Below are 26,154 nucleotides of genomic sequence, written 5' to 3' on the forward strand. Positions count from 1 at the left end.
GACTTATCTTTCGTTGTTTTTTTTTATCATCGTTCTTTTTCCTACATGCCCTGCCTTTTTATCGTACATCTTTTTTTTACTTTTGAACTACTTCTTGCCATTACATACAATTTTATTGTTATTGACAAATGATTAATGGGATGTCTCAATAACAGTTTTGTAACATTGCGACCTCCTTCTGTACTAATTGTAAATAAAGAATTGATTCCATAAGTTGTCTGCTACCAAATATTAATTACCAACTAGCATACCTATTACTCCTTTTGTAATTAAATATACTCCAACAGTAAAAAACACCTAAGTAATAATGCCTGTAGGTTCTTTCCAAAGCCCTCCCCGGGTAACAAATTTATCTATTGAAAAAAATAGAAAGCTAGGTGCACACTTTGAAGTAAGAAGCTGCAATCTCCTCACAGTCTTTTTTCCTAACTGGATTACGTCTCCTGCTTCATGCCAAGAGGGATTAAAGGCCCCTACCAGACTTTTTGAAGAGCTTGTGCAGCACGTAGTCATCCTGCTTCTGGCTCTGCTCTGCAGTGACTTCTGGCTTAAACACAGCTTGCTTCACCACACCACTGATGTTCTCGCCTTCCACCACTGCACAACATCAACAGGACAGTGGGTGACAACGAAGCTTTGGACAAGAAGGAGACCACCACACCCACTGCTTGTCCCCTTTGCAAGTTAGTTGATGGTGGGCTACTTCATCATGACCTCTTGGCAGCGCAAACGAACGGCGCAAAGTGCTTGCTTGTGTACCTATTTACTTAGTCCAATTTGTTTGCACTGCCACATTGTCACGATGAGGTGTCATCATTGCCCCAATAAGTCCGAAATGCACTGTTTCATCATCTGATATAATAAACAACAAAATCGCCAGCAATTTTTTTCAGGGGTATTTATTTGTAAAATAACTAACTTTGGCAACTAGAAGTCAAGTGAAGGCGCCTATATATTTCAGTATAACCCAAAACGCTCAAGCATGCAAAATTTCAAACAGGGGGGGGGGGGGGGGTCGGCCTTTGAAGATAGTATACACAGTATACACAGCTAAGCAATCGAGGCTCCTTTTATGATGCCTAGCAAGAATGAACTGAGATGGTAAAGCGCTACTAAAAAGTTACGCACACTTATGAAGAACAAAGACAAAGAAGAAGGCACTAATCCTATGTTCTCTCTTTCTTTTCCATGATTCATCCTCATGAACCTATACCAACTATTCTAAATAAATGATTTACAACTCTAAACTCATTTCTAAATTTTTGTGAATGAGGTTTTCATGACTGAAAAAAAAAAAAGCGGACTCAGCCATTTACTGAAGATAATGTTGGTGTTCTAACAGCTCTGTTTTTGTGCACCTTCTTGTAGTCTGTGTTCACAAGCACTACTTTTTTCAGAATAATAGAAATTTTATTAAGTGTTGTTGTTTAAAGGAGTCGTGAAGCACCCTTTGCACTTCTTGTTGAAAAAACACATCCTGCAAAGAGTTATTTAAATAAAGAAACTGAAAATTTCAAACTATTTTGAATGAACAAACAGATGTATATTATTCTGCCTGTAGCCCCCTGTAAAGCTGCTTACACTACTGTAGAGCGGTGGTAAGCCGTGAAAACAACTCTTTAAATAACATTTGTACTGCCACGAAGCCCAACTTCACGGCTGAATGAGCATATTAGCCTCACACTGATTCATCATATTTTCCAAGTTTAAAAGCTTGTTATACCGGCTTACACGCATAAGTATACTAAATTCTAGAATGTAATGTATTTTACAGGTTATCACTTGCAATTGAAAGTCAAATCCAACTACAGTTAAACCTAGATAGGTATAAGAAAATTGGCTAATTCAACATAAACCTCGTTATAGGCAGGATTTTATTCCATGCATGTTTAATACGAAAATGATAAAAAAATGCACAAACTAAACAAAAAAGGAACTGAAGGTAGAGCTCACCCAAAACATTTATTTAGAGGTAAAAACTGCATTATTCTGGTAATAGCAACTATAAGACACTCTCAATGGGTTGTTGCCATCACTATTGCCACTAGTACAAGTTCTGAAAGTATTATTTCCACATATGCTGGCAGGCTTGTATGTGCCGCTGTTCAGAAGAGGACGAAAATGCGCGTGGAGAGAAAGACAATCGTCATATTGCCGTTGTTCGAATCAGTTTGACGTCTTTGTGTGCCATTATCTGCAGGTTACAATTACGGTATAACGTGACACTGGTGGAGGTGCTGGGTAATAGTCTATGCACTGTTACCACGACGAAGATCTCGGCCCCAACATCGACGCCTTGGTAGAAACAGCCAACCTTCGACGCAGTCGGCGGCAACTAGGCCTACCATCCCAATTCAGCCCTCTTCCGGAACGCTCCAGAACCATGGCAAGTGCGACAATTGCAAGCCAAACTGAACAGACCGCGACTCCACCAGCTCCATGGCCACCAGTCTCTCGAACCCCAAAAACTCTTCCATGGGGAGCCCTACGAAGACGTTGAAGACTGGCTGGACCAATACCATCGAGTCGCCGTCGCCAAAGAGTGGGACGAGCACCGGAAACTGTGGTATGTCTATTTCTACCTGGAGGATTCGGTGCGTATTTGGTTCGAGAACCACGAGGCCACCCTGACAACCTGGCCGGTGTTTTGCACTCAGCTGCGGAACACGTATGGTAGCGCCAACCGGACAGAACAAGCCGAACTTCTCCTCAATTCTCGCAATTAAAGACCAAACGAAAGCGCGGCCATGTTCGTTGAGGAAATGTCTCATCTGTTCCGTCGAACGGATTCTGCAATGACGAAAGACAAAAAGGTACGCATTCTTATGCGGGGTGTCAAGGAGCAGCTGTTTGCAGGACTTGTACAAAACCCACCAGCTACCGTAGCGGAATTCCTCCGTGAAGCAACGACAATGGAGCGAATGCTAAGATAGCGGTCTTCGCAGTATGAGTGGTCCGACAACCTTGCATGTCTGTCAGCACCCTTGGTAACACCCGATGTCATGAGCGTGAGAGACCTTGCTTAGCTAGTTCGTAGCATTGTACGCGACGAGCTGCAAAAGCTTCACGCAGTGCCTTCACAGCCTCAAGTGGCTGCTCTGACATACGTCATCCGTGAAGAGGTGCGGCAGTTGGTACGACCATTAGCGCCACCTCCAACCGAAGCTCCTCTGCTAACGTACGCGGAAGCTGTACGCACTCCTGCACTGGCAGCCAGCTATATCCCCCGACCGACTAGCCTGCAGACGCCACAGTACTTCTCCGGCGAGCCACGCTATGAAAACCAACGACCGACCAGCCTGCCGACGCCGCAGCACTTCTCGGGCCTGCCGCACTACGAAAACCAACGACCGACTTGCCTGCAGATGCCGCAGTACTTCTCGGGCCCGCCACACTATGAGAATCCGCGACCCAATTTGCAGAAATCTAGCGTGTGGCGTGCTTCCGACAATCGGCCACTATGCTACCACTGTGGTGAGCCAGGTCACTTGTACCGGGAGTGCTCGTACAGACAGATGGGCCTACCTGGATTTCGGCCAGACGCTCGTCAGCCCAGAGACGGCAAACGACCCCGCGCCATTGCAGAATACTTGGCAAGTTTATCGTCTCTGAATCTTCAGCGACGCCAATCACGCTCTCCATCTCCTCGACACTCTACGTCCGCGAATCAATACTCCACTTTCGCCGATGTTGTTGCGGGACGATCCGCTAGGTCCCCAAGTCCACGCCGGGGAAACTAGAATCCGCAGTCTCTGGGGGTGGGACCGCTGTTAAGCTATCGTCAAAACAGCCTCCTCCGACCCATCCGCCGACCTTCGACGATTCCTTTCAGCCGACACCTCACATCGCTGACGAACCCGTTTCTGCTGACATTGCCGTTCGTGTCGACAACCATCCAGTGACTGCTCTGGTCGATACCGGTTCCGACTACTCAGTTATCAGTGCTGAACTTGAGGCTGAACTCAGAGAAGTCACGACTCCTTGGGGGCATGGACCGAACCTTCGGACAGCCGGTGGTCATCTCTTGACACCAATCGGGAGATGCACCGCAAGGCTGCAAATCTGTGAGTCGACGTTCATTGCTTCTTTTGTTGTGCTTCCCGAATGCTCCCGGAAGTTATTCTTGGCATGGATTTCCTTCGTGAGCACGGCGCTGCTATAAATCTTCGAGACTGCCTCGTAATGTTTGCTGACGACTATGGCCCGAAGCCTAGAGATACCGATCCGCATGCGCTTCGCATTGTCGACGACACCGTCTCACTTCCGCCACGCACCGGTATGTTCGTTACCATACAGGGCGACATAGACCATGACAGTAGTAGTATTGCTGAAGCCAACCTTTCGGTGCTCTTGTCTCAGCAAATATGCGTTGCCCGCGGCATAATTCAATTTAAATGCGGTGTGACTGAGTTGTTGGTCACCAATTTCAGTGGAGCATATCAACATTTGGCCAAGGGAACAACTATCGCTCATTTCGAATCCATTGACAATGAAGCGTGTACGACGATACCCCCAATTTCTGCAGCCGCTGAAAGTGACACCGCGGTAGCCGATGCAGTCGATGTCAATCCGAAGCTGTCATGTGCGCAGAAAGAGCAAATCCGCTGTATCCTCCGCATGTTTAGCGACTGTTTCACGTCTACATCCAAGATAAAACAAACGCCAACCGTAAAGCATCGCATCGTCACTGACCATGCTGAGCGACCCATACGTCAGCACGCCTACCGAGTATCACAAAAGCAACAAGAGGCTATACGTTCTCAAGTGAAGTAGATGCTCGAAGATGGCGTAATCCAATCCTCGAACAGTCCTTGGTCGTCCCCCATCGTACTAGTAAAAAAGAAGGACGGCACTCTCCGATTTTGCGTTGATTACCGCAAACTCAACAAAGTCACAAAGAAAGATGTTTATCCGCTTCCGCGCATCAACAACTCACTCGACCGCCTCCGACACGCCCGATACTTCTCCTCTATGGATTTACGCAGTGGCTACTGGCAGATCGAAGTTGATGAACGCGACAGAGAGAAAACAGGATTCATAACGCCTGATGGTCTGTACGAATTCAAAGTGCTGCCCTTCGGTCTGTGTTCTGCCCCTGCAACATTCCAGAGGATGATGGATACAGTGCTCTCCGGTCTCAAGTGGGAAGCATGCCTTATTACTTAGACGACGTCGTTGTCTTCTCCCAAACATTTGAGCAGCACTTACAGCGACTTAGATTTGTTTTTGCTGCAATTCGCATGGCAGGACTATCACTGAAACCAGAAAAATGTCATTTTGGTTACAACGAATTAAAGTTCCTCGGCCACCTTGTTAGCCCTGATGATATTCGGCTGCACCCAGACAAAACATTGGCTGTCGCAGATTTTCCACCACCTACCAACAAACGTGATGTGCGTCGATTTTTAGGCCTCTGCGCATACTACAGACACTTAGTGCAAAATTTCGCAAACATTGCCGAACCCCTCACTTGTCTGACAAAAGACGACGTTCTCTTCGTGTGGGGCCTTGAGCAAACACGCGCTTTCTCCGAGCTCCAGCAGCGTCTCCAGTGTGAGCCCTTACTCGGACACTACGACGAATATGCCGACACTGAACTACACACAGACGTCAGTAACATCGGCCTTGGTGCAGTCCTCGTCCAGTGGCAAGGCGGCATCGAACGCCCTATTGCTTATGCGAGCCGGATTTTATCATCTGCGGAGGCGAATTACACAACAACTGAAAAGGAGTGCCTGGCTGTTGTCTGGGCAATAGCTAAATACAGACCGTACCTGTATGGTCGCCCGTTCAGAGTTGTTACCGATCATCATGCGCTCTGCTGGTTGGCGAACCTTAAAGTCTGGCCAGGTGGAGCTTATGCTTTCAGGAGTTCGATTTGACAGTCGTGTACAAGTCTGGCCGGAAGCATACTGACGCGGACTACCTTTCCCGAGCTCCTCTTAAGACAGCGTCAGGTGATCACGATCTCTACGGCTGTTTTCTCTGCGCCGTTAGTGTATCCGACTTGGCTGAACAGCAGAAGAACGATTGCGAGCTTCGACAATTCATCGAATATCTCGAAGGCCGTACGCCGCATCCACCACCAGCATTCGCCCACTCGTTATCATCGTTCTTCGTCCGCAGAAATATCCTCTATAAAAGAAACTTGGACCCTTATGCGACTGAGTACCTGCTCGTCGTCCCGCCAGCGTTACGAGCCCATGTCTTGTCCGCCTGTCACGATGAGCCTTCCTCAGGCCACTTGGGATTCACACGTACCCCTGCCCGGATTCGCCAACACTACTACTGGCCTAAGCTCAGTGGAGACGTGAAGCAATACGTGAAGACGTGTCACGAGTGCCAGCGCTGTAAAGCACCACATCAGTGCCCAGCCGGCTTTTTGAAGCCCGTCACTCCTCCCACACAACCGTTCCAACAAATTGGCATGGATCTACTCGGACCTTTTCCCAAGTCTCGTGACGGCAACCACTGGATTGTAGTCGCTACTGATTACATGACGCGCTACTGCGAAACGAAGGCATTAGAACGTGGCACCGTCAATGAGACTGCCCACTTTTTTTATGAAAAACATCGTCCTCCGACATGAAGCACCAGCAGTTGTCATAACTGATCGTGGCGCAGCTTTTCCCGCCCGGATGATACAAGACGTCATGCAGCTTAGCGGCACAGTACATCGAAAAACTACAGCTTACTACCCACAAAGCAACGGCCTCACAGAGCGACTAAACAAGACGATCGCAGACATGCTATCCATGTACGTTGACCAAGACCACAAAAACTGGGATGACATCCTCCCTTACGTCACGTTCACTTGCAACACCGCTTTGCAAAAAACAACTGGATTCACACCATTCCGGTTGCTTCACGGCAGGGATGTCACTACAATGCTGGATGCCATGCTTCTACCAGACAGACACCAGATTAGTGTCACGACGAACAAATTTATCAGGCTGGCAGACGCAGCTCGTAAGCTTGCAGTCGAACGAATCTATAAGCAACAAGGCATCGAGTCGCTGCGGTACAACGCTCGTCGTCTCGATGTCTCTTACCAACCCGGAGAACGAGTATGGTTGTGGACTCCCATTCGACAACGGGGCCGGTCAGAAAAGTTGTTACGCCACTATTTTGGTCCCTATAGAGTTCTCCGTCGTCTCAGTGAAGTGAACTACGAGGTTCTTGACGATGACATGGCTTCACAACAGCCGTTCACAAGAGCCGTTCACAACAGCCACACGTCGTCCATGTTTCGAGGATGAAACCATTTTACCAACGCTGACTATTCGTCACACTCCCTTGAGTAGACTTACAGTGATTGTGAACACCCTCTTGTGTACTGGTTATCGTACGTGTTTTCTTTTCATCTGGTAATTATGTTATGACATTGGGACGATGTCCTTTGGGAAGGGGGGTAATGCCACTAGTACAAGTTCTGAAAGTATTATTTCCACAGATGCTGGCAGGCTTGTATGTGCCGCTGTTCAGAAGAAAACGAAGATGCGCGTGCAGAGAAAAACAAAAGTCATATTGCTGCTGTTCGAATCAGTTTGACGTCTTTGTGTGCCATTATCTACAGGTTACAGTTATGGTGTAACGTGACACTATCATATTTCGTACCAAGTCCAAATTGATAACAAGCTCTTGCACATCATAACTTTTATGAGCAGTTAAAACACGCGAGCGCTGCTGAGGCAGAAATAGAATGAGCCATCCCATCACTGTCACCTCGGCCCAGCATACAATAACACCACCCCACGTATTAGAAACGACGTTGAATGCTGAAAAGAAAGAAAACCACTTGTCTTAAATGAGCATGAAAAAAAAAACACTAGGCCTGCGTGGAAGACGCAGCACAGTCACAGTGAAAGTTACAAGAGTGGCCTTTCAGAGCCTTTTCTAAACACTGATTGAAAACTGCTGCAAGCACACTTGCTTGCAGCAGTTATGGCATTATTAATAATTTTTGGATAGTAGACCGGCATTCACTATGCTATCCTTCATCATTCTTCTGAGAAGCGTGGTATCGGCTAAACATTTGCATGAAACTTTGTGCTGGTTTGCTAAGACACCTTGCCGAGCTAGTTGGTTGGGGTTCATCATTTATAAAGGTATAGCGCCATTTGTTCATGCAGCAGCTGACGACCATGAGGAATTATGCCTGAAGCGGGTATGCGCCACAGTTAATAGGTGAACAAGAACGTGGTACTTGTGGTGTACACGTATCCCGAAGGAGTACGGCCACCAGCGTGGGTCCGGTCTTAGCGAGCCGCAGGGCACGCGTTAACCGTCGCCGTGGCGGGAAACACGATACTGCTCAAGTCGCAACACGTTATTGTGGCAACACCAAACGCAGTACAGCCCGTTGCAAAAAGGCGCGGCGGAAAAGCAAGTAGGCTTATCCACGCCACGGGCACAAAGTACTACACAGGGGTGCCATGAGCACGTCTCCGCGGTAAAGGTGATCCACGGAGACACCGGAGCAAAGGCCCGGTTGCTCGAGCGAGGGCAAAGGCGCTCGCGTTGGCTTCGAAGGGAGACGGGTCGGCGTAGCGAGGCCACGCACTAGGACACCGTACCGCCCTTCGGCCGTGCGTACGCAGCGGGGCAACAGCGGGTGAGCGTTCGCCTTGGGCGCGAGGCGCCGTCAGCGAAGTCCGACGAGCCCCGACTGACGGGAGTCGACGGACGAAAAGATAGCGTGGCTCACCGTTTGCTGTCCCGGAGAGTATCTGACCGCTCCCGACGCAGCGCGCGAAAACCTCTCTTGGGAGTCCCCGCGCGCGGCGTCACCGTCAACATCCGCTACCGGGTGAGGGAGTTAAACGTCACTCCGCTCTCTCAGCGCGGCAGACAGCAAAGGAGGGCAGACATGTCGGGACATGAGAACGGCAGAAAAGGCGGGAAAGCCCGCGCAAAGGCAGCGGGCCAGCCTCAATTCCCACATCCCCCTCTCCTAAATTTGCCCTTTACCGGTCTGCAAAAGGCAGCCGGACGTCACCATGCAGCTAAAATGACACTGCTATGAGCGACAGCTAACCTCAGTCCAGCCCTGCTACTGCTGCTAAAAAAAATGATTACAAGGAGAAACAAAACATAAATAACAAAATAAACACATGACACTATACAAATAACTGCGGAAGGGAGCACAGAAACGTGGCACTAGTGTTCGTGGTGCTGAAGGGGGATAGCGTCCAGTGCGCGGAGGGGCGGTTAAGGCGTGACAGTGTCCGCTGGGTGCGATGCCCGAGTGCGAGGTCAGAGGTACCGGAAGGGGGCTGACTGATGGCTTGTGCCTGCTCTTGATAAGCCGCGAGTCCGACGAAAGCCGCTTCGGTTGTTCGGAGGCCCCGCATTTCTGGCTCGATGACGGAGCTGGATGTTGCGAGAAGCCGGGCCTCTCCGGTGGTCAGGGAGGCCGAACCAAAAATGGCTGCGAGGCGCCCTGGCGTTGGCGGGCAGCGTATAGCTGCTTTCAGCTGGCCTCGCGCAGGAGCCATGGTGGAAAAGGCAGCACGGCTTCTTCGGCGACGGCCAAGAGCAGAGCACAGCCAGATGGTCTGACGTCAGTGGGTCAATGACCCCCCAGCACCTCCAGTGTCCGCGTCGATGGAGGGCAGCCATGACGCACTCTTCGCGGGCTCGCACTGAAGCGTCACGCACTTACACACGCACGCACACACACCGCCGACGGCTGCGCGAGCGTAGGCGCAAAGCGTCCTTCGTCTCTCTCTCCCGGCGAGCACCGACACTCAAGGTCACACACAGCTCCCTTCGCGGTAGACGAAACGAACACGAAAAAAAGAAAGTAAACGCAGAGCATACTGACACTAAACATCTGGCAAAAAAAAAACACAAATAACACTTAATATTAGACAAAAGAAACATAAAATACACATGAACACTTAAAAAAAATAAACACTGGCAGCAGACAGGGCGGGGTCAACTTCTTTACGAGAAAAGGCCGTAAAGAAGCTAACCTATACTGAGGCTAGACTAAACTGAGGGCCTTCGGTTGCGGAGAAGTCCGCCGTCCAGCGCGAGATCACAAAGGTGACCGCTTCCTCAGATTATACCGGCGCGGGGTCCGAATGCGGTCCGCCGCTCCAGGTGTGCCCCGTTGCTGGCGCGCAGTGCCGCAGGGCTCTGGCGCAAGCTCGTCAGACCGTGATACAAAGGGTTTCAGGTCTGCGATATGGGCACGGCTGAGTTTTCCCGTCTGGGGATCTTTCAGCAAGTACGCGAGTGGAGTGCAAGCTTTCTCCACTCGGTACGGACCAAGCCACTTAGGAGCGAGCGAGGTTGAGAACCCCTTACTGGCATCGCTAAGGGCGTGGTTGCGCTTCAGGACAAGATCGCCCACCTCAAAAACTAGGTCGCGATGCTTGCGGTCATATTGGGCCTTCTGCTGAGCCCTGGCCGATGCCAAACTTTGCCTTGCTTTGCAGAAAGCTCGACAAAGCCTGTCCCGAAGTGCCGACGCATAAGCAGAGCAGTCTGCCGGCGCCTCCTCGTCCTCGAGCTGGCATTGAGTGACGCTGGTCACCGGATTTGCCAACTCCCTTCCAAAATTCAAGAAGGCGGGCGAGAAACCAGTTGAGCGAATCTCGGATGTTCGAATAGCGAACGCGAGCTCACTCAAATGGTCTGCCCAGTCCCTTTGACTTTCGGCAAAGGCCGCCAACATCGGTTTGAGCGTACGATTGACGCGCTCCGTCAAATTGGACTGGGGATGGTAGGGTGAAGTGGTGCAGTGATCAATTCCGAGGGAACGGCACGTGACACCAAACACCCGAGCGGTGAAATACGAAGCATTGTCAGTGATGAGCCTTTCCGGGAAGCCGAACCGGCAAAACACTTCCTGCAGCTTCTCAAGCACCGCTCGCGCTGTCACCTTCCGAAGTGGGAAAAGTTCCACCCATTTCGAAAAGTGATCAGCGACTACCATCAGGTGAATGAACCCCTGCTTACTTCTGGGAAATGGTCCCATTAGATCGCAGGTGGCCACTTGCCACGGACGCTCACTGACAATCGGTTTCATCAGACCGGGCGGTTTGCCACCCCTTGATTTCACCGTTTGACAGACGCGGCAAGAACGGCAGTAGCGAAAAATGTCTCGCTTCATGCCGGGCCAGGTCACAACGCGGCTCAGTTTTGCAAAAACCTTCGAGCCACTCAGGTGACCAGCCATGGGTTCGTCGTGAGAGGATCGCAACAGTGCGGCTCTCAGACTTTTGGGCATAACCACCTTAAACGGGTCTATGGACTCGTCGTCAGTGGCTATATACTTCAGCAGGAGCCCGTCATGGTCCAGCAAATATGAATCCGCCGGGGACTCAGCGACACACGCTGGTTCGAGCCCCCTATTCGCGCCCGCTGCAGGGCAAGCAGCGTCACGGCGCTCCGTCTCGTCGAGACAGTCGTTATCGGCGCCCGCTGCAGGACAAGCAGCGTCACGGCGCTCCATCTCTCTGAGACCGTCGCATATTTCGCGACAAAACGGGTCACTTTGCTGGGCCTTCAGAAGCTCTTCTCTGCTGAAAGCGATGCCCATTCTCCCAAAATGGGGGAGTCTGGTATCGCGCCCACTCAGGACCGCAGCAACAACCGCTTGAGTCGGCGTTACGGGTTCGCTCTCGGCCTCGTGGCCTTCGGAGAGCTCCCCCGCTCGGCCGCTTCGCGGTGCGCCGCTTACCTGGTTAGCAGCCAAGGTTTGTCCGCATGGGGACTCACCCTTCACGCCGAACGGCGGCGAAGCTGCTGTTTCGCCCCCGACGCTTGCAAGTGCTAAGGCACCGCTAGCGGCGGTCGCACCGGGATCAAGGTCCTCGGCCGACAGTGGGGCACGAGATAGCGCGTCAGCTACCACGTTGGTGCTCCCCTTTCGATACTGCACCGAAAAGTCATAGTGCTGTATCAGGAGAGCCCAGCGCGCCAGCCTGTCGGCAGGCTCACGGAGCCGCATCAGCCAGCTGAGCGCACTGTGATCCGTTTGCACTACGAATTTCGTCCCATCAAGATAGACGTCAAACTTCCGCAGTGCAAACACGATGGCGAGGCACTCCTTTTCGGTCACGGAATAATTTTTCTCCGCAGAGACCAAGGAGCAGCTGGCAAAGGCCAACGGCTGCAACACGCCATCGTATTCCTGTAGGAGAACAGCTCCTAAACCCAGATCGCTCGCATCAGTCTGTACAACGAACGGTCTGGTCAGGTCGGGGAGCTTGAGCTGCGCTGTCTCCGCTATGGCGTTAGACAGTCGGCAAAACGCCTCCTGCTGCTAAAGTCCCCATTGCCACTCGGCAGACTTACCCAAGAGTTTGCTCAAGGGCGCCTGCAGTCGGGCACAGGATGGAATGAAGGAACGGTAAAAGTTGACCATTCCTAGAAAGCGGCGAAGGCCACGTACGTCCTTGGGCACGGGAAATTCGAGAATAGCTCGAAGTTTCTACCGATCCGGCTCTATAGAGCCTTCGCCCAGCGTAAACCCGAGCAACTGAACACGGGTCTGCGCTAATTGGACCTTAGCGGGGTTAAGTGTCATCCCGGCGGTCCTCACCCTCTCGAGTACATCGGCAACATGGGCCAAGTGCTCTTCGAAGGTTCGTGAATAAATCACGATGTCGTCGAGGTAGCACATGCAGTATGACCACTTTGCTTCCCCGAGGACGCGGTCCATGAGTCTTTGAAACGTCGCAGGAGCATTGCAAAGACCAAAGGGCATACGAGTAAACTCGAACAACCCTCTGTGGGACGTGAACGCAGTTTTACACTGGTCACGGGTACCCATCCGGACCTGTAGATAACCTTTAGAGGCGTCAAGCGTGGTAAAGTACCGTGCATCACCCAGGTTACCTACGATGGAGTTTATCGTGGGGAGCGGATAGGCATCCTTACGAGTCACTCCATTCAGACGGCGATAGTCGACGCACAGGCGATGACTGCCATCTTTCTTAGGCACTACCACAATTGGAGACGCCCAGGAACTAGACGAGCGGCGAATAATGCCAGCCGCAAGCATGTCATCTAGCAACCCATCGATAATCTGCCTTTTGGCGGGACTGACGGGCCTGGGGTTACACTTCAAAGGAAGCGCGTCACCAGTTTCGATCACATGGCTCACAAAATCGGTGCAGCCAGGTTGATCGGTGAAGAGCTCGTCGTACTGACATAACAGTGTCGACAGACGAGCCTTCTGTGCTTCATCCAACTGAGTCGCGCAGGCGACCAAAGGATGTAGTGCCTCTTCGTGTCGTGCCGGTCGATCCAAGCAGGGGTTTCGAGCCGACGAGCGCGGAACGCCAGGGTACGACCCCGGAGTTGGCGCACGACACGGTTCGTGCCGCGCTTCTCGTTCCCAAAGGGGACTGTGAGAGGGCAAATGCGGTGAGCGGGGGCTTGGTCCCGAACTCTGCGCAAGGCACGTTTCCGACGCTTCTGCCGCAAAGGCGACGGTAAGCGCCGGCGGGCTGATGAACGGCTTGAGTTGGCAAAATGGGCCATCACGATAGCCGCCATTCGCAATGTCCACAACGATACCGGTTTTGAGGAGAAAGTCCCGACCGAGAATCACTGGAACATTGAGCCCTGGAAGATGAATAAGCCGACAGCGTCTCATTCGATCTCCCCATCGGACAGTCAACCTTGCAGCGCCTGCCGAATGGGCCACGACTTTCGCAAGGGTGAATGTCGTTCGGCTGTCCCGCAAGCGCACCGAGTGCTTCTGCAAGTGGGACAACACCTGTTCGCCAAACAACGAGGCGCTAGCACCCGTGTCCAGCAAAGCCGAAAATTCACGGCCGGCAATGGTGACCGGAATGAACGGCGCGTGCGTATCAGCAAGAAAAGTGCTTGCCCTGCACGCAGAGGGAAGAAGCAAAGGTTGGGTCGGTCGTGCATTCACGAACGACCCGGAAGCCCGTTGCCCTGCCTCGCAGGAGGCCTGGATCCGGTGCATTCCCTTGCTATGTGCCCTCTTTCACGGCAGCGGTAACAGCGCACTCCATCACGGTCTGTATTCCCAGACGGAGCAGCTTCGAGCTGTCGTGATCGGCTCGCTACGTTATCGTAGGATACGTTTCTGCGAGCCGCACCTCCAACATTACGTTGGGTCGAAAAGCGTCCCTGTGTGGAGGTTTCAGGCGGAGCAGCGCAGGCTGCCCGCCTTTCATGCGTAAAGGGGTCAAGAGCGCGATCGCTCAACTCCCACGCACAGCCGGTTGCAGCCGCAAAGGCGGCGCCGAGAGGCTGTTGCCGTTGGGGAAGGGTCATGGCCCCTCTCCAAGCGCAGCGCGGCTCAAGGGCGTCGCTGGCTGGCGGCGGCGGGCGATAGGCACGCGCGGCGAGAATGTCGCCTTGGATGCGCTTCGCCTCGGCGGCCAACGCTTCCAAATCACTGAAGCGGCCGCCGCGCAGGTATGCCGAAAAAGTCGGATGTGCCTGCCGTGTCACCCGTTCGACGCGTTCCTCGTTCGAGGCTCGGGGCTCAGCGATAGAAATAAGTTCATCCATCGCCCATACATACTCCTGTAAAGACTCGTCAGGAGCTTGTGTACGGAGCTCGAGCTCTCGCCGCATCCTACTTTCGTAGTCAGCGGGTAGGAATTCGCGCAAAAAGACCGCACGAAATTCCTCGAGGTTCGCTGCACGGTAACCGGAAAGCCGATACCATCTCACCGCCGTGTCAGTCAGTGCAGCTGGAACAACACGTTCGAGCACCACCTTATCATCCAAACCCATCGCTCTCTGATAACGTGACAGAGAGTCGAGGTAATCTCGGGCGGTGAGCTGATCACCGTATCCGCTGTAGGTTGGCACAGGCAACATAACAGCGGGGTGACCGCTTTTCGGAACAGCCGAAAGCGTTTGCACAGCTCCCGAGAGTGCTTGGATCATCTGCACGGCGTTTTGCAGCAAAGTCTGCGTCGTCGCACCGGCTTCGTAGGAAACCGTTGGTGCGTTAGCGGCGCGGTCGAGCGAAGACGAGCAGTCGCCCAGCTCGATCAGTGGGGCGGTTTCAAACAGACCACCGCCCGGCGCGCCGTTCCCAGAGCAAATAAAACTTCTAGGCGCGTAAAACTTCAGACAACTAACATAAGAGACAAGGACGAGCGCAGACTTTCAACTGATTTTATTACTACTACGACACACATATATATATTAGAAAGAAGATAAGCAACACACAAAATCAAAAGGCGAAAAGAGAGATTGCAAAAACATCACACAAAATCAAAAGGCGAAAAGAGAGATTGCAAAAACATCACGTGCTCACCCTGGGCCCCCACGTGCCGAATTTAAAAACGCCAATTCTTTCCCAGATAATGCTATCGATGGTTTGCTGATACAGCTACCTCGAGCAATTGCTGCAGCTTCAATTACAAGTCTTGTGCCTTCATTAGGGTGGGACGCGAGAACCCTTGTCTGTTCGAACAAAGGCTGGCATCCACATTCGGAACAATGAGCGGCCAAAAAACCGTCCCGTCCTGCATTTCTTACTTTCTGGCAATGTTCTTGAAGTCTTACATTGAGGCACCTGCCCGACTGACCGACGTACTCAAGTCCACAAGACAAAGGTACGCCATAAACAATCCCTGTTGCACACTCAACAAACTTCTTTCGGTGCTTAATTTTGCAGCTACTCGTAGTGGTTCCTACGGGGCTTGTTTGGACAGATAATTTTGACAATTTATTCGGTGCGGAAAAAACCACTGACACGCCCGCTCTCTGGCCTATTTTCTTGAGTTTATGCGAGATACCATGTAGATACGGTATCACCGCCACCCTCTTGGGAGTTGCTTCTTGTAAAACGTCCCCATCGTTACCGGCCCTTGATTGTCTGCGCAGCTTCTCACACACAGAAACTAGCAACGAACCGGGATAGCCCGCTGCCTCTAGACGGAGAATCTGCCTGTCGAAACTTCGCTGGACTGAGTGGAAGCAAGATTTTGTTAAAGCGTTATATAAACATGCCTTTACAATTCCACGCTTCACCAGTTTGCTGTGAGAAGACGCGTACGGTAAAAGGGGTTTTTTCCCCCGTGGCTCATACGTCCAACACACGTGCCCAGCTGAAAAAGTTAGTATTAACTCTAAAAACCTCAGGGAACCATTTTCCGGCAACTCATACGTGAGAGACAGTGGTTCAAGGCATTCCTGGAACACTTGCAAGACTTGCTGAAAGCACTCACTAAGGACCTCAAGATCGCAATCAAACAAAATTAAGTAATCATCGACAAACCGGAAGCACTTACTGACATTCATTTGTACCAACCGTTGATGAATCTTTCTATCCAAATGAGCGAGATATAAATCGCTCAACACTGGGGCGATGCATGAGCCAATGCACACGCCTGTTTTTTGCAGAAAAACTTCACCATTCCACTCCGCAAAGGTGGAGGCAAGGTAAAGCTTCAGCACATCCAGGAAGCCAGAAACAGAGATACCACACTCGTTTTGAAAGGCAACAGCACCAAAATCCGAAATTGCTTTTTCAATGACATCAACAAGTGGTTTTTGAGGCAGAGAATAGTAGAGATCCTTTATGTCGATGGAAACACCCACTCGACGAGTGGACACGTGTTGACGGAGGAAGCCAACAATCTGCGAAGAATTGTTCACTAGAAAAGGATCATTAATCGGCAACAGTTTTAGGTACCTCTGAAGCCAAGAGGCAACACACTTCTGCCATGTGTCCCGTTCAGAGATTATAACACGAAAGGGCATATCAATCTTATGCGTCTTTGCAGAAAAAAACAAATTAAGCGCCAGTCTTTCTTGTTTGTTAACTGATCTCACGAGGCTACATAGATTAAGCTTATCAAGCATGTTGCACGCTTTTCGCTTCGCATCCTTCAGATTAATTTGCGGGCAAAGGTTAAACACAGAGTCAATAGCCGCGTGGCCTTTACTCATGAAGGTCCGGTTTCTTACGACACAAAACCCTGGGACCAAAACCCTGGGCTATCCCTGGGACCAAAGTTCGCCGTGGAAAAGAAAAACTCACCTGCGGAACTGCTTTCGTTAGTGCGGAACGTTTCAAGGGCTGCCCCGGACAGTGAATCTGAGAGGTGTGTTTCAGAAGGTGTTGATGTCCTCTACCGATATGCGCCTCGAGGAAAGACCATTCCAGTGAGGAAAGTCGTCTCCTACCTAAAGAGCAACAAACTATGTCTGCTGCCTTCGGACAAAGAAGGTGGGTTTTGTGTCGTAAGAAACCGGACCTTCATGAGTAAAGGCCACGCGGCTATTGACTCTGTGTTTAACCTTTGCCCGCAAATTAATCTGAAGGATGCGAAGCGAAAAGCGTGCAACATGCTTGATAAGCTTAATCTATGTAGCCTCGTGAGATCAGTTAACAAACAAGAAAGACTGGCGCTTAATTTGTTTTTTTCTGCAAAGACGCATAAGATTGATATGCCCTTTCGTGTTATAATCTCTGAACGGGACACATGGCAGAAGTGTGTTGCCTCTTGGCTTCAGAGGTACCTAAAACTGTTGCCGATTAATGATCCTTTTCTAGTGAACAATTCTTCGCAGATTGTTGGCTTCCTCCGTCAACACGTGTCCACTCGTCGAGTGGGTGTTTCCATCGACATAAAGGATCTCTACTATTCTCTGCCTCAAAAACCACTTGTTGATGTCATTGAAAAAGCAATTTCGGATTTTGGTGCTGTTGCCTTTCAAAACGAGTGTGGTATCTCTGTTTCTGGCTTCCTGGATGTGCTGAAGCTTTACCTTGCCTCCACCTTTGCGGAGTGGAATGGTGAAGTTTTTCTGCAAAAAACAGGCGTGTGCATTGGCTCATGCATCGCCCCAGTGTTGAGCGATTTATATCTCGCTCATTTGGATAGAAAGATTCATCAACGGTTGGTACAAATGAATGTCAGTAAGTGCTTCCGGTTTGTCGATGATTACTTAATTTTGTTTGATTGCGATCTTGAGGTCCTTAGTGAGTGCTTTCAGCAAGTCTTGCAAGTGTTCCAGGAATGCCTTGAACCACTGTCTCTCACGTATGAGTTGCCGGAAAATGGTTCCCTGAGGTTTTTAGAGTTAATACTAACTTTTTCAGCTGGGCACGTGTGTTGGACGTATGAGCCACGGGGGAAAAAACCCCTTTTACCGTACGCGTCTTCTCACAGCAAACTGGTGAAGCGTGGAATTGTAAAGGCATGTTTATATAACGCTTTAACAAAATCTTGCTTCCACTCAGTCCAGCGAAGTTTCGACAGGCAGATTCTCCGTCTAGAGGCAGCGGGCTATCCCGGTTCGTTGCTAGTTTCTGTGTGTGAGAAGCTGCGCAGACAATCAAGGGCCGGTAACGATGGGGACGTTTTACAAGAAGCAACTCCCAAGAGGGTGGCGGTGATACCGTATCTACATGGTATCTCGCATAAACTCAAGAAAATAGGCCAGAGAGCGGGCGTGTCAGTGGTTTTTTCCGCACCGAATAAATTGTCAAAATTATCTGTCCAAACAAGCCCCGTAGGAACCACTACGAGTAGCTGCAAAATTAAGCACCGAAAGAAGTTTGTTGAGTGTGCAACAGGGATTGTTTATGGCGTACCTTTGTCTTGTGGACTTGAGTACGTCGGTCAGTCGGGCAGGTGCCTCAATGTAAGACTTCAAGAACATTGCCAGAAAGTAAGAAATGCAGGACGGGACGGTTTTTTGGCCGCTCATTGTTCCGAATGTGGATGCCAGCCTTTGTTCGAACAGACAAGGGTTCTCGCGTCCCACCCTAATGAAGGCACAAGACTTGTAATTGAAGCTGCAGCAATTGCTCGAGGTAGCTGTATCAGCAAACCATCGATAGCATTATCTGGGAAAGAATTGGCGTTTTTAAATTCGGCACGTGGGGGCCCAGGGTGAGCACGTGATGTTTTTGCAATCTCTCTTTTCGCCTTTTGATTTTGTGTGATGTTTTTGCAATCTCTCTTTTCGCCTTTTGATTTTGTGTGTTGCTTATCTTCTTTCTAATATATATATGTGTGTCGTAGTAGTAATAAAATCAGTTGAAAGTCTGCGCTCGTCCTTGTCTCTTATGTTAGTTGTCTGAAGTTTTACGCGCCTAGAAGTTTTATATGGATTACCAACTAGCCCAATCCCACACTTTACTTACCCAGAGCAAAATAGGCTCCTTGTGGGATTTGCCTGTTGTCGAACCAAAGGCGCACTTGGTGCGGCTACCATCGACAATTCAGGCGCCTGCTCTGCGTGCGGTCGAAGTGTCGGTTGCACGGCTGATAGCGGGCAAAAGTCGGCGAGGGCCCTGTCAATTCCGCAGGGAACCGACTGCGAGCGCTGCGCCGACGAACTGCCATGCATGCCAAAGGGCGCATTAGCAGTCGGAGGCGCTTGTGCGTAACGTTCGGGTAGGGCAAGAGGCCCATTCCGAAGCGACGCGCCATCTCCAAAGGGAGCGGCTAGGCGCCTCGTGTCGTCACCGCAATAGGGGGTGCCGACACGAACGGGTGTCGGAGGCGCTTGTGCGTAACGTTCGGGTAGGGCAAGAGGCCCATTCCGAAGCGACGCGCCATCTCCAAAGGGAGCGGCTAGGCGCCTCGTGTCGTCACCGCAATAGGGGGTGCCGACACGGACGGGTGCAGAAGGGTTCCCGTCCATAGAGGCAATGGCCTCCGTGTGCAACGCGGCATCCGCTAAAAGGGACAGCGGACAAAAGTCCCGCGAAGCAGCCATGTTGCGACGAGCCCGAATCGCGCAGGCGAACTGACTCGCTAAGAGCAATCAAAAGCTAGAGCTTTTGATACCGCGTTGGGCGCCAGTGTGGTGTACACGTATCCCGAAGGAGTACGGCCACCAGCGTGGGTCCGGTCTTAGCGAGCCGCAGGGCACGCGTTAACCGTCGCCGTGGCGGGAAACACGATACTGCTCAAGTCGCAACACTTTGTTGTGGCAACACCAAACGCAGTACAGCCCGTTGCAAAAAGGCGCGGCGGGAAAGCAAGTAGGCTTATCCACGCCACGGGCACAAAGTACTACACAGGGGTGCCACGAGCACGTCTCCGCGGTAAAGGTGATCCACGGAGACACCGGAGCAAAGGCCCGGTTGCTCGAGCGAGGGCAAAGGCGCTCGCGTTGGCTTCGAAGGGAGACGGGTCGGCGTAGCGAGGCCACGCACTAGGACACCGTACCGCCCTTCGGCCGTGCGTACGCAGCGGGGCAACAGCGGGTGAGCGTTCGCCTTGGGCGCGAGGCGCCGTCAGCGAAGTCCGACGAGCCCCGACTGACGGGAGTCGACGGACGAAAAGATAGCGTGGCTCACCGTTTGCTGTCCCGGAGAGTATCTGACCGCTCCCGACGCAGCGCGCGAAAACCTCTCTTGGGAGTCCCCGCGCGCGGCGCCACCGTCAACATCCGCTACCGGGTGAGGGAGTTAAACGTCACTCCGCTCTCTCAGCGCGGCAGACAGCAAAGGAGGGCAGACATGTCGGGACATGAGAACGGCAGAAAAGGCGAAAAAGCCCGCGCAAAGGCAGCGGGCCAGCCTCAATTCCCACATACTCTGTTCTGGTGGTTTTGGTTGTTAAAGATAGGGTGACTTGATATCTTTTGAGTCCATTTGTATCTGTTATCTTGTGTTAGTTCACTTTCAGATGTCATCAAGGGATCGCAGCAATGTACAGGAATTCTCCTGGGCAAAGCAGTTCGACATGAACAGCCTCTCTTCGATCAGATGAGATTCTCCTTGATCTCTTTCTACACAACCGCCTTAGCAGCATTACCGTTGCACTGGTGCCCTTGGGTAATGAAGCAATACGGTTGAACAACCCTAAAGCGACCCAGGAGCTGCTTCGGGCGATAACCTCTGAATACGAAAGCATCACTGAGGTACGACAGTTCGGCCGCGGAGGTATCGTGTGCCGAACACCAGACAATTGTGTAGCAGATCTTCTCAAATGCTCATCGTTTACCTCTATCCCGGTGAGTGCATGTATCCCACCCCATTTTGAATGCACTAAAGGCGTTGTGCATAGAAATGACTCACAACTAAGCCCATCTGAAACGCTTGAGAAACTCTCTTTGTGGGAATAATAGCTATCTACCGGTGCAATTGAGGTGAAGGTAGCCGGAGTCAGTCATCGCAACTTTTGCCGGAACATCGTGCCCATCTGAAATAAAACTTGGCCACTAATCTTCAGGGTGGAACCATTTTCACCCCTCTCTCTTCAGTTATCCCCCTCTCTGTTCGCCGCCGTATCGCCACCCTTTCTCTCTTTCATAAATTTTTTTTCATTCTTCTCTCAATGCAGCTCCTTACATCATCCCTCCGACATACGTTTCACACCGCACAAGCCATCCACTTCAAGTGTCCCGTTATCGCAACAGAACTGCCACTTTTTCTGCTTCTTTTTTTCCCCGCGCCGTCAAGGACTAGAACGACCTCCCCTGTTCCATTTTTTCAACCACCTGCCCATCAACCTTCGCGACAAATGTTACAAATCACCTGTGCTGCGAAAATTAACGTGTTCAAATGTTCTCTTTTCATGTGTATCCACCCCTTATGTAATACCCCCAGTGGGGTCCTTAAGGAAATGAAAATGAAAAAATCGAATGTATGAAAATTAGCATCGCGTCCCCTGCAATGTGAAAATTGTTGGTGTTCTGGCCATAGTGCTCGTGGGTGTAAATCTAGAATACAGTGTTGCATTTGCGGTGAGGGACACTCGCACGCTGAATGTAAGGTTCAAGCTGAGAAATGCTGTCTCTGTGAGGGTACTCGTAAAGCAAATTATTCCAGTTGTCCCGCTCTCTTTCAAGAGAAGCAACTTAGAAGTATTTGTTGTTGGGCTAATTGGTTCGTCATACTGAGGGTTAATTCTAGACGCCTAAAGCACCACAGGAAAAAATAATCACAGAGAAAGAGCGTCAACTTGCAACTGATTTATTTGCAGGAGAAACGCAGGAAATATATAGCCGCACACGCATGTGCAGAGCACACTACTTCACCTAGTCACATGAACACAGACATAAACTGAGGACGTTCAAACGGCATATCTAATCAAGCAACGAAGCGCAAAAATCAAACTCAGACTTGCGCAAGACGACTGACGTGTCATTTATACACAAGTCACCTTTTTTCTTTATCCAGAACGCTTCCATTATTTCACGGCCCAGAGCATCTGCGCTTTTGGCGAGGACAGAAATGCTTCAAAACCTCGCCTCACAAGAACAGGAACGGCAATGCGCAGGCAAATGTGCTCCGGAATTATTTCGAAATGAAAGCTCATGTTCCCTAATTCTCACGTTCAAACACCGTCCAGTTTGGCCGATGTAAACCCAGCCACAACTAAGTTGGATTAAGTACACCACACTCACTATGCAAACCACATACATCGAAGCGTGTATTTTTCCACAAGTGGAGGCACTCCGTGTTTTAGAAATACGTGGGCATAGGCCAGCCAGCTTTCGTGGCGCAGAAAAAACAACAGACACGTTGTAACTGCTCGCCACGTTCTCAACGTTGTACGCTACCTTATGAACATATGGAACAACCATAGGTCGTTTATCCCTCGGCTGCCTGCATTTTCGTTCGCCCTTGAACTTTTGAAGGAGAGTTTGTGAAACGGAAACAATGACGGAGTTAGGATAGCCAGCTGAATGCAGCCGCCTAACCTGATTCAAGTAGCTATCCTGCATCCTGTGATGGCAAGATTTCACTAGCGCTCCCTCGAGACACATGGTTGCAATGGCTCTTTTTATAAGTTTAGAATGAGCTGCATCAAAAGGTAAAAGCTCTTTGCGCGAACGTGGATGATACGCCCAGCACACGTGTCGCTCCGAGAACATGATGCTCAAGTCTAAAAACTGCAATTTATTGTCAATGGGAAGCTCATGCGTAAACGAAAGGCCGTTAGCATGTTGTCTGAAAAGTGCTAAAATATCATCCACTGAACTAGTGGTGGTCGTCAGAGGGTTAGCGCTTAAAATGACTAAAAAGTCGTCTACGTACCTAAAGACTTTCAGCACCTTTGCACCGTCAATTGCTTGAGCTAAAGCAGTGTCTAAGCAAGGTAAGAACATGTTACACAGCACTGGAGCGACACAAGAGCCAATGCAGATCCCTTGTCGCTGAACGTAAAGATTGCCATCATGAGATACAAAGGTTGATGTAAGATAAAATTCCAACAACGTCATAAAGTTATCTAGAGATACGCCTGCGGCCCTCTCGAACATTAGAACAGTGCTGTGTAACATGTTCTTACCTTGCTTAGACACTGCTTTAGCTCAAGCAATTGACGGTGCAAAGGTGCTGAAAGTCTTTAGGTACGTGGACGACTTTTTAGTCATTTTAAACGCTAACCCTCTGACGACCACCACAATTCAGTAGATGATATTTTAGCACTTTTCAGACAACATGCTAACGGCCCTTCGTTTACGCATGAGCTTCCCACTGACAATAAATTGCAGTTTTTAGACTTGAGCATCATGTTCTCGAAGCGACACGTGTGCTGGGCGTATCATCCACGTTCGCGCAAAAAGCTTTTACCTTTTGATGCAGCTCATTCTAAACTTATAAAAAGAGCCATTGCAACCATGTGTCTCGAGGGAGCGCTAGTGAAATCTTGCCATCACAGGATGCAAGATAGGTACTTGAATCAGGTTAGGCGGCTGCATTCAGCTGGCTATCCTAACTCCGTCATTGTTTCCGTTTCGGAAAACCTCCTTCAAAAGTTCAAGAGCAAACGAAAATACAGGCAGCCAAGGGATAAACAACCTATGGTTGTTCCATATGTTCATAAGGTAGCGCACAACCTTAAGAACGTGGCAAGCAGGTACAATGTGTCTGTTGTTTTTTCTGCGCCACGAAAGCTGGCTGGCCTATGCCCACGTATTTCTAAAACACCCGAGCGCCTCCACCTGTGGAAAAATACGCGCTTTGATGTATGTGGTTTGCGTAGTGGGTGTGGTGTACATAATCCCACTTAGTTGTGGCCGGGTTTACATCGACCAAACTGGACGGTGTTTGAACGTGAGAATTAGGGAACATGAGCTTTCATTTTGAAATAATTCCGGAGCACATTTGCCTGTGCATTGCCGTTCCTGTTCTTGTGAGGCGAGGTTTTCAAGCATTTCTGTCCTCGCCAAAAGCCCAGATGCTCTGGCTCGTGAAATAATGGAAGCGTTCTGGATAAAGAAAAAAGGTGACTTGTGTATAAGTGACACGTCAGTCGTCTTGCGCAAGTCTGAGTTTGATTTTTGTGCTTCGTTGCTTGATTAGACATGCCGGTTGAATGTCCTCAGTTTATGTCTGTGGTCATGTGGCTAGGTGAAGTAGTGTGCTCTGCACATGCGTGTGCGGCTATATATTTCCTGCGTTTCTCCTGCAAATAAATCAGTTGCGAGTTGATGCTCTTTCTCTGTGATTATTTCTTCCTGTGGTGCTTTAGGCGTCTAGAATTACTCCTCAGTAGAGAAGCAACTGTTGGCAGTAATGGACAGGCAATGATGCTCAAGGAGAGAAGCAATGACAGTTATCAAGAAAAGGACACAAGGGTATGCTGGGATTGCCAGTCGACAAAATGCAATGGCAAATGCTAGCTTTGCTCAAACAATTGAGGTGGAAGTAGAAAAGGCAGTATCAAAAGCAATGGACAGGTTATTTACCAACCTCTCAATGTCTGTATGAGATGATGAGTGCTCAATTAACTCAGCTGATGAATAACTCAGCAGCTTCTCCTCAGACAAGTTCTACACTGACATCTCAGCAGAAGGCAGGATACAGCACGAGAGCCGATAGCGTGCTCCTAGAAGACACTCGGGTGGTTAATAAGCCTACAGAGAGAGGTCACCTCCCTACTATAGATCTCAGTGTCAACACTGATGTTGAAATCGATTCGCGTGCCCAGAAATGTAGCTGATCTCTCTTAAACCCTTCTTCCGTGTCGTCACAGACAGAAGCAAAAAAGGCTCCGCCTAGCAAGGTCATAAAGGCCAGCATACTAGAGAAGGTTGTTTCGACTATTGGTATATCCCACCATTGAGCCATTAAAAGTCTTACAGTGGAACTGTCGTTCTATTTTTACAGTTTCCACAGATTTATCTTGTCTCGTTGGAAAAAAAATAGATATAATATTGCTACAATAAACTTGGTTAGTTCCAGATCAGTTTTTTCATTTAAAAAACTATAGATCATTCCGTTTAGATCAATTGTCAAGAGGGGGTGGGTTACTTACATTAGTCTCTACTAGATTTTGCCACAAAGCAAAAATAACGCTTTAGTCTCTGTCGCCGGAGTACGAAAGTATAGTAATTTCTTTGAGGCTTCCTTCATGTAGAACATTTCACATAGCAAATATATATATTATCCATCAAGGGTTCATGACACAAACCCTTTGGATAGTGTAATTTCCATTAGCAATAATAATGTCCTATTGGCAGGAGACTTCAACTCCCATCACATAACTTGGGGCTCAAGGACAGACTCGTGCTGTACTCAATTATGGGACTGGTCTCAGGGTAATAGTCTCACTTGTCATAACACAGGTATCCCCACTTTTATCAGAGGGATGTCATCCTCATCTTTAACTTTTTTGGGATCAGGCCTTGGCATCTCATCTTGGTTGACTGTTGACACTGGGACTAATAGCGATCACATTCCAGTTACATTTGTCATTGTGTGCCCACTAATATCTGTTCCAACTAGAAAACTTACATGCATAAATTACAGTATTTTTAAAAGGACTTTGCAAGGCTTCATGGAGTTTGTCTGAAGCAACTGTAAAGCAAAAAGCATTGAGCATTTGTTCAGTAATACAGGAGTCGCGTAGCAAAGCGGAATTCGAGGTTCAATCAGTTGAACAAAAACCTGTGTCGCAATGGTGGAATGATAACTGTACTCGGGATTTCAGGCGCAGAAAAACTGCCATGAAGAAGCTATTACACAATCAGTGTCCAAAAAACTGGTCAGATTATAAATTCATTGCAGGTACTTTTAAACGTATGATGGCTAAAGCAAAGGCAGAGTATGATGAAAAGCATTTTGAATTTCTTTCGAAATCAAACAACAAAAGAGCTCTATTTGGGTATCTGAGACATAAGAAACTGATTCCTCAAGCAGTAAAACCTGAATCTATAGTTTTATCCTCTCAGGAATTGAAGCAGTCATTGGAAAGCACAGCTCAAGGTTTGGAAAAGCGA

At 49.8% G+C, this 26,154-nt stretch overlaps 1 protein-coding gene across 8 annotated transcripts in view; it reads right to left on the reverse strand.

The window, feature by feature from the left end:
* The window catches only part of LOC119181217 (DNA excision repair protein ERCC-6), a 794,400-nt gene that overhangs the window by 139,225 nt on the left and 629,021 nt on the right, over positions 1–26,154 (reverse strand). For 7 of the 8 annotated variants that reach the window (XM_075882812.1, XM_075882810.1, XM_075882809.1 and 4 more), the window contains one exon: positions 478–597. The exons of the other annotated variant lie outside the window; for it this stretch is intronic. In XM_075882812.1, the coding sequence (XP_075738927.1) occupies positions 478–597 (120 nt within the window). The remainder of the gene's footprint in view (positions 1–477; positions 598–26,154) is intronic. 8 annotated transcript variants of the gene reach the window in all.

The sequence above is a fragment of the Rhipicephalus microplus genome, unplaced genomic scaffold (genome assembly GCF_043290135.1).
Source record: "Rhipicephalus microplus isolate Deutch F79 unplaced genomic scaffold, USDA_Rmic scaffold_14, whole genome shotgun sequence".
NCBI classification, from domain to species: Eukaryota; Metazoa; Arthropoda; class Arachnida; order Ixodida; family Ixodidae; genus Rhipicephalus; species Rhipicephalus microplus.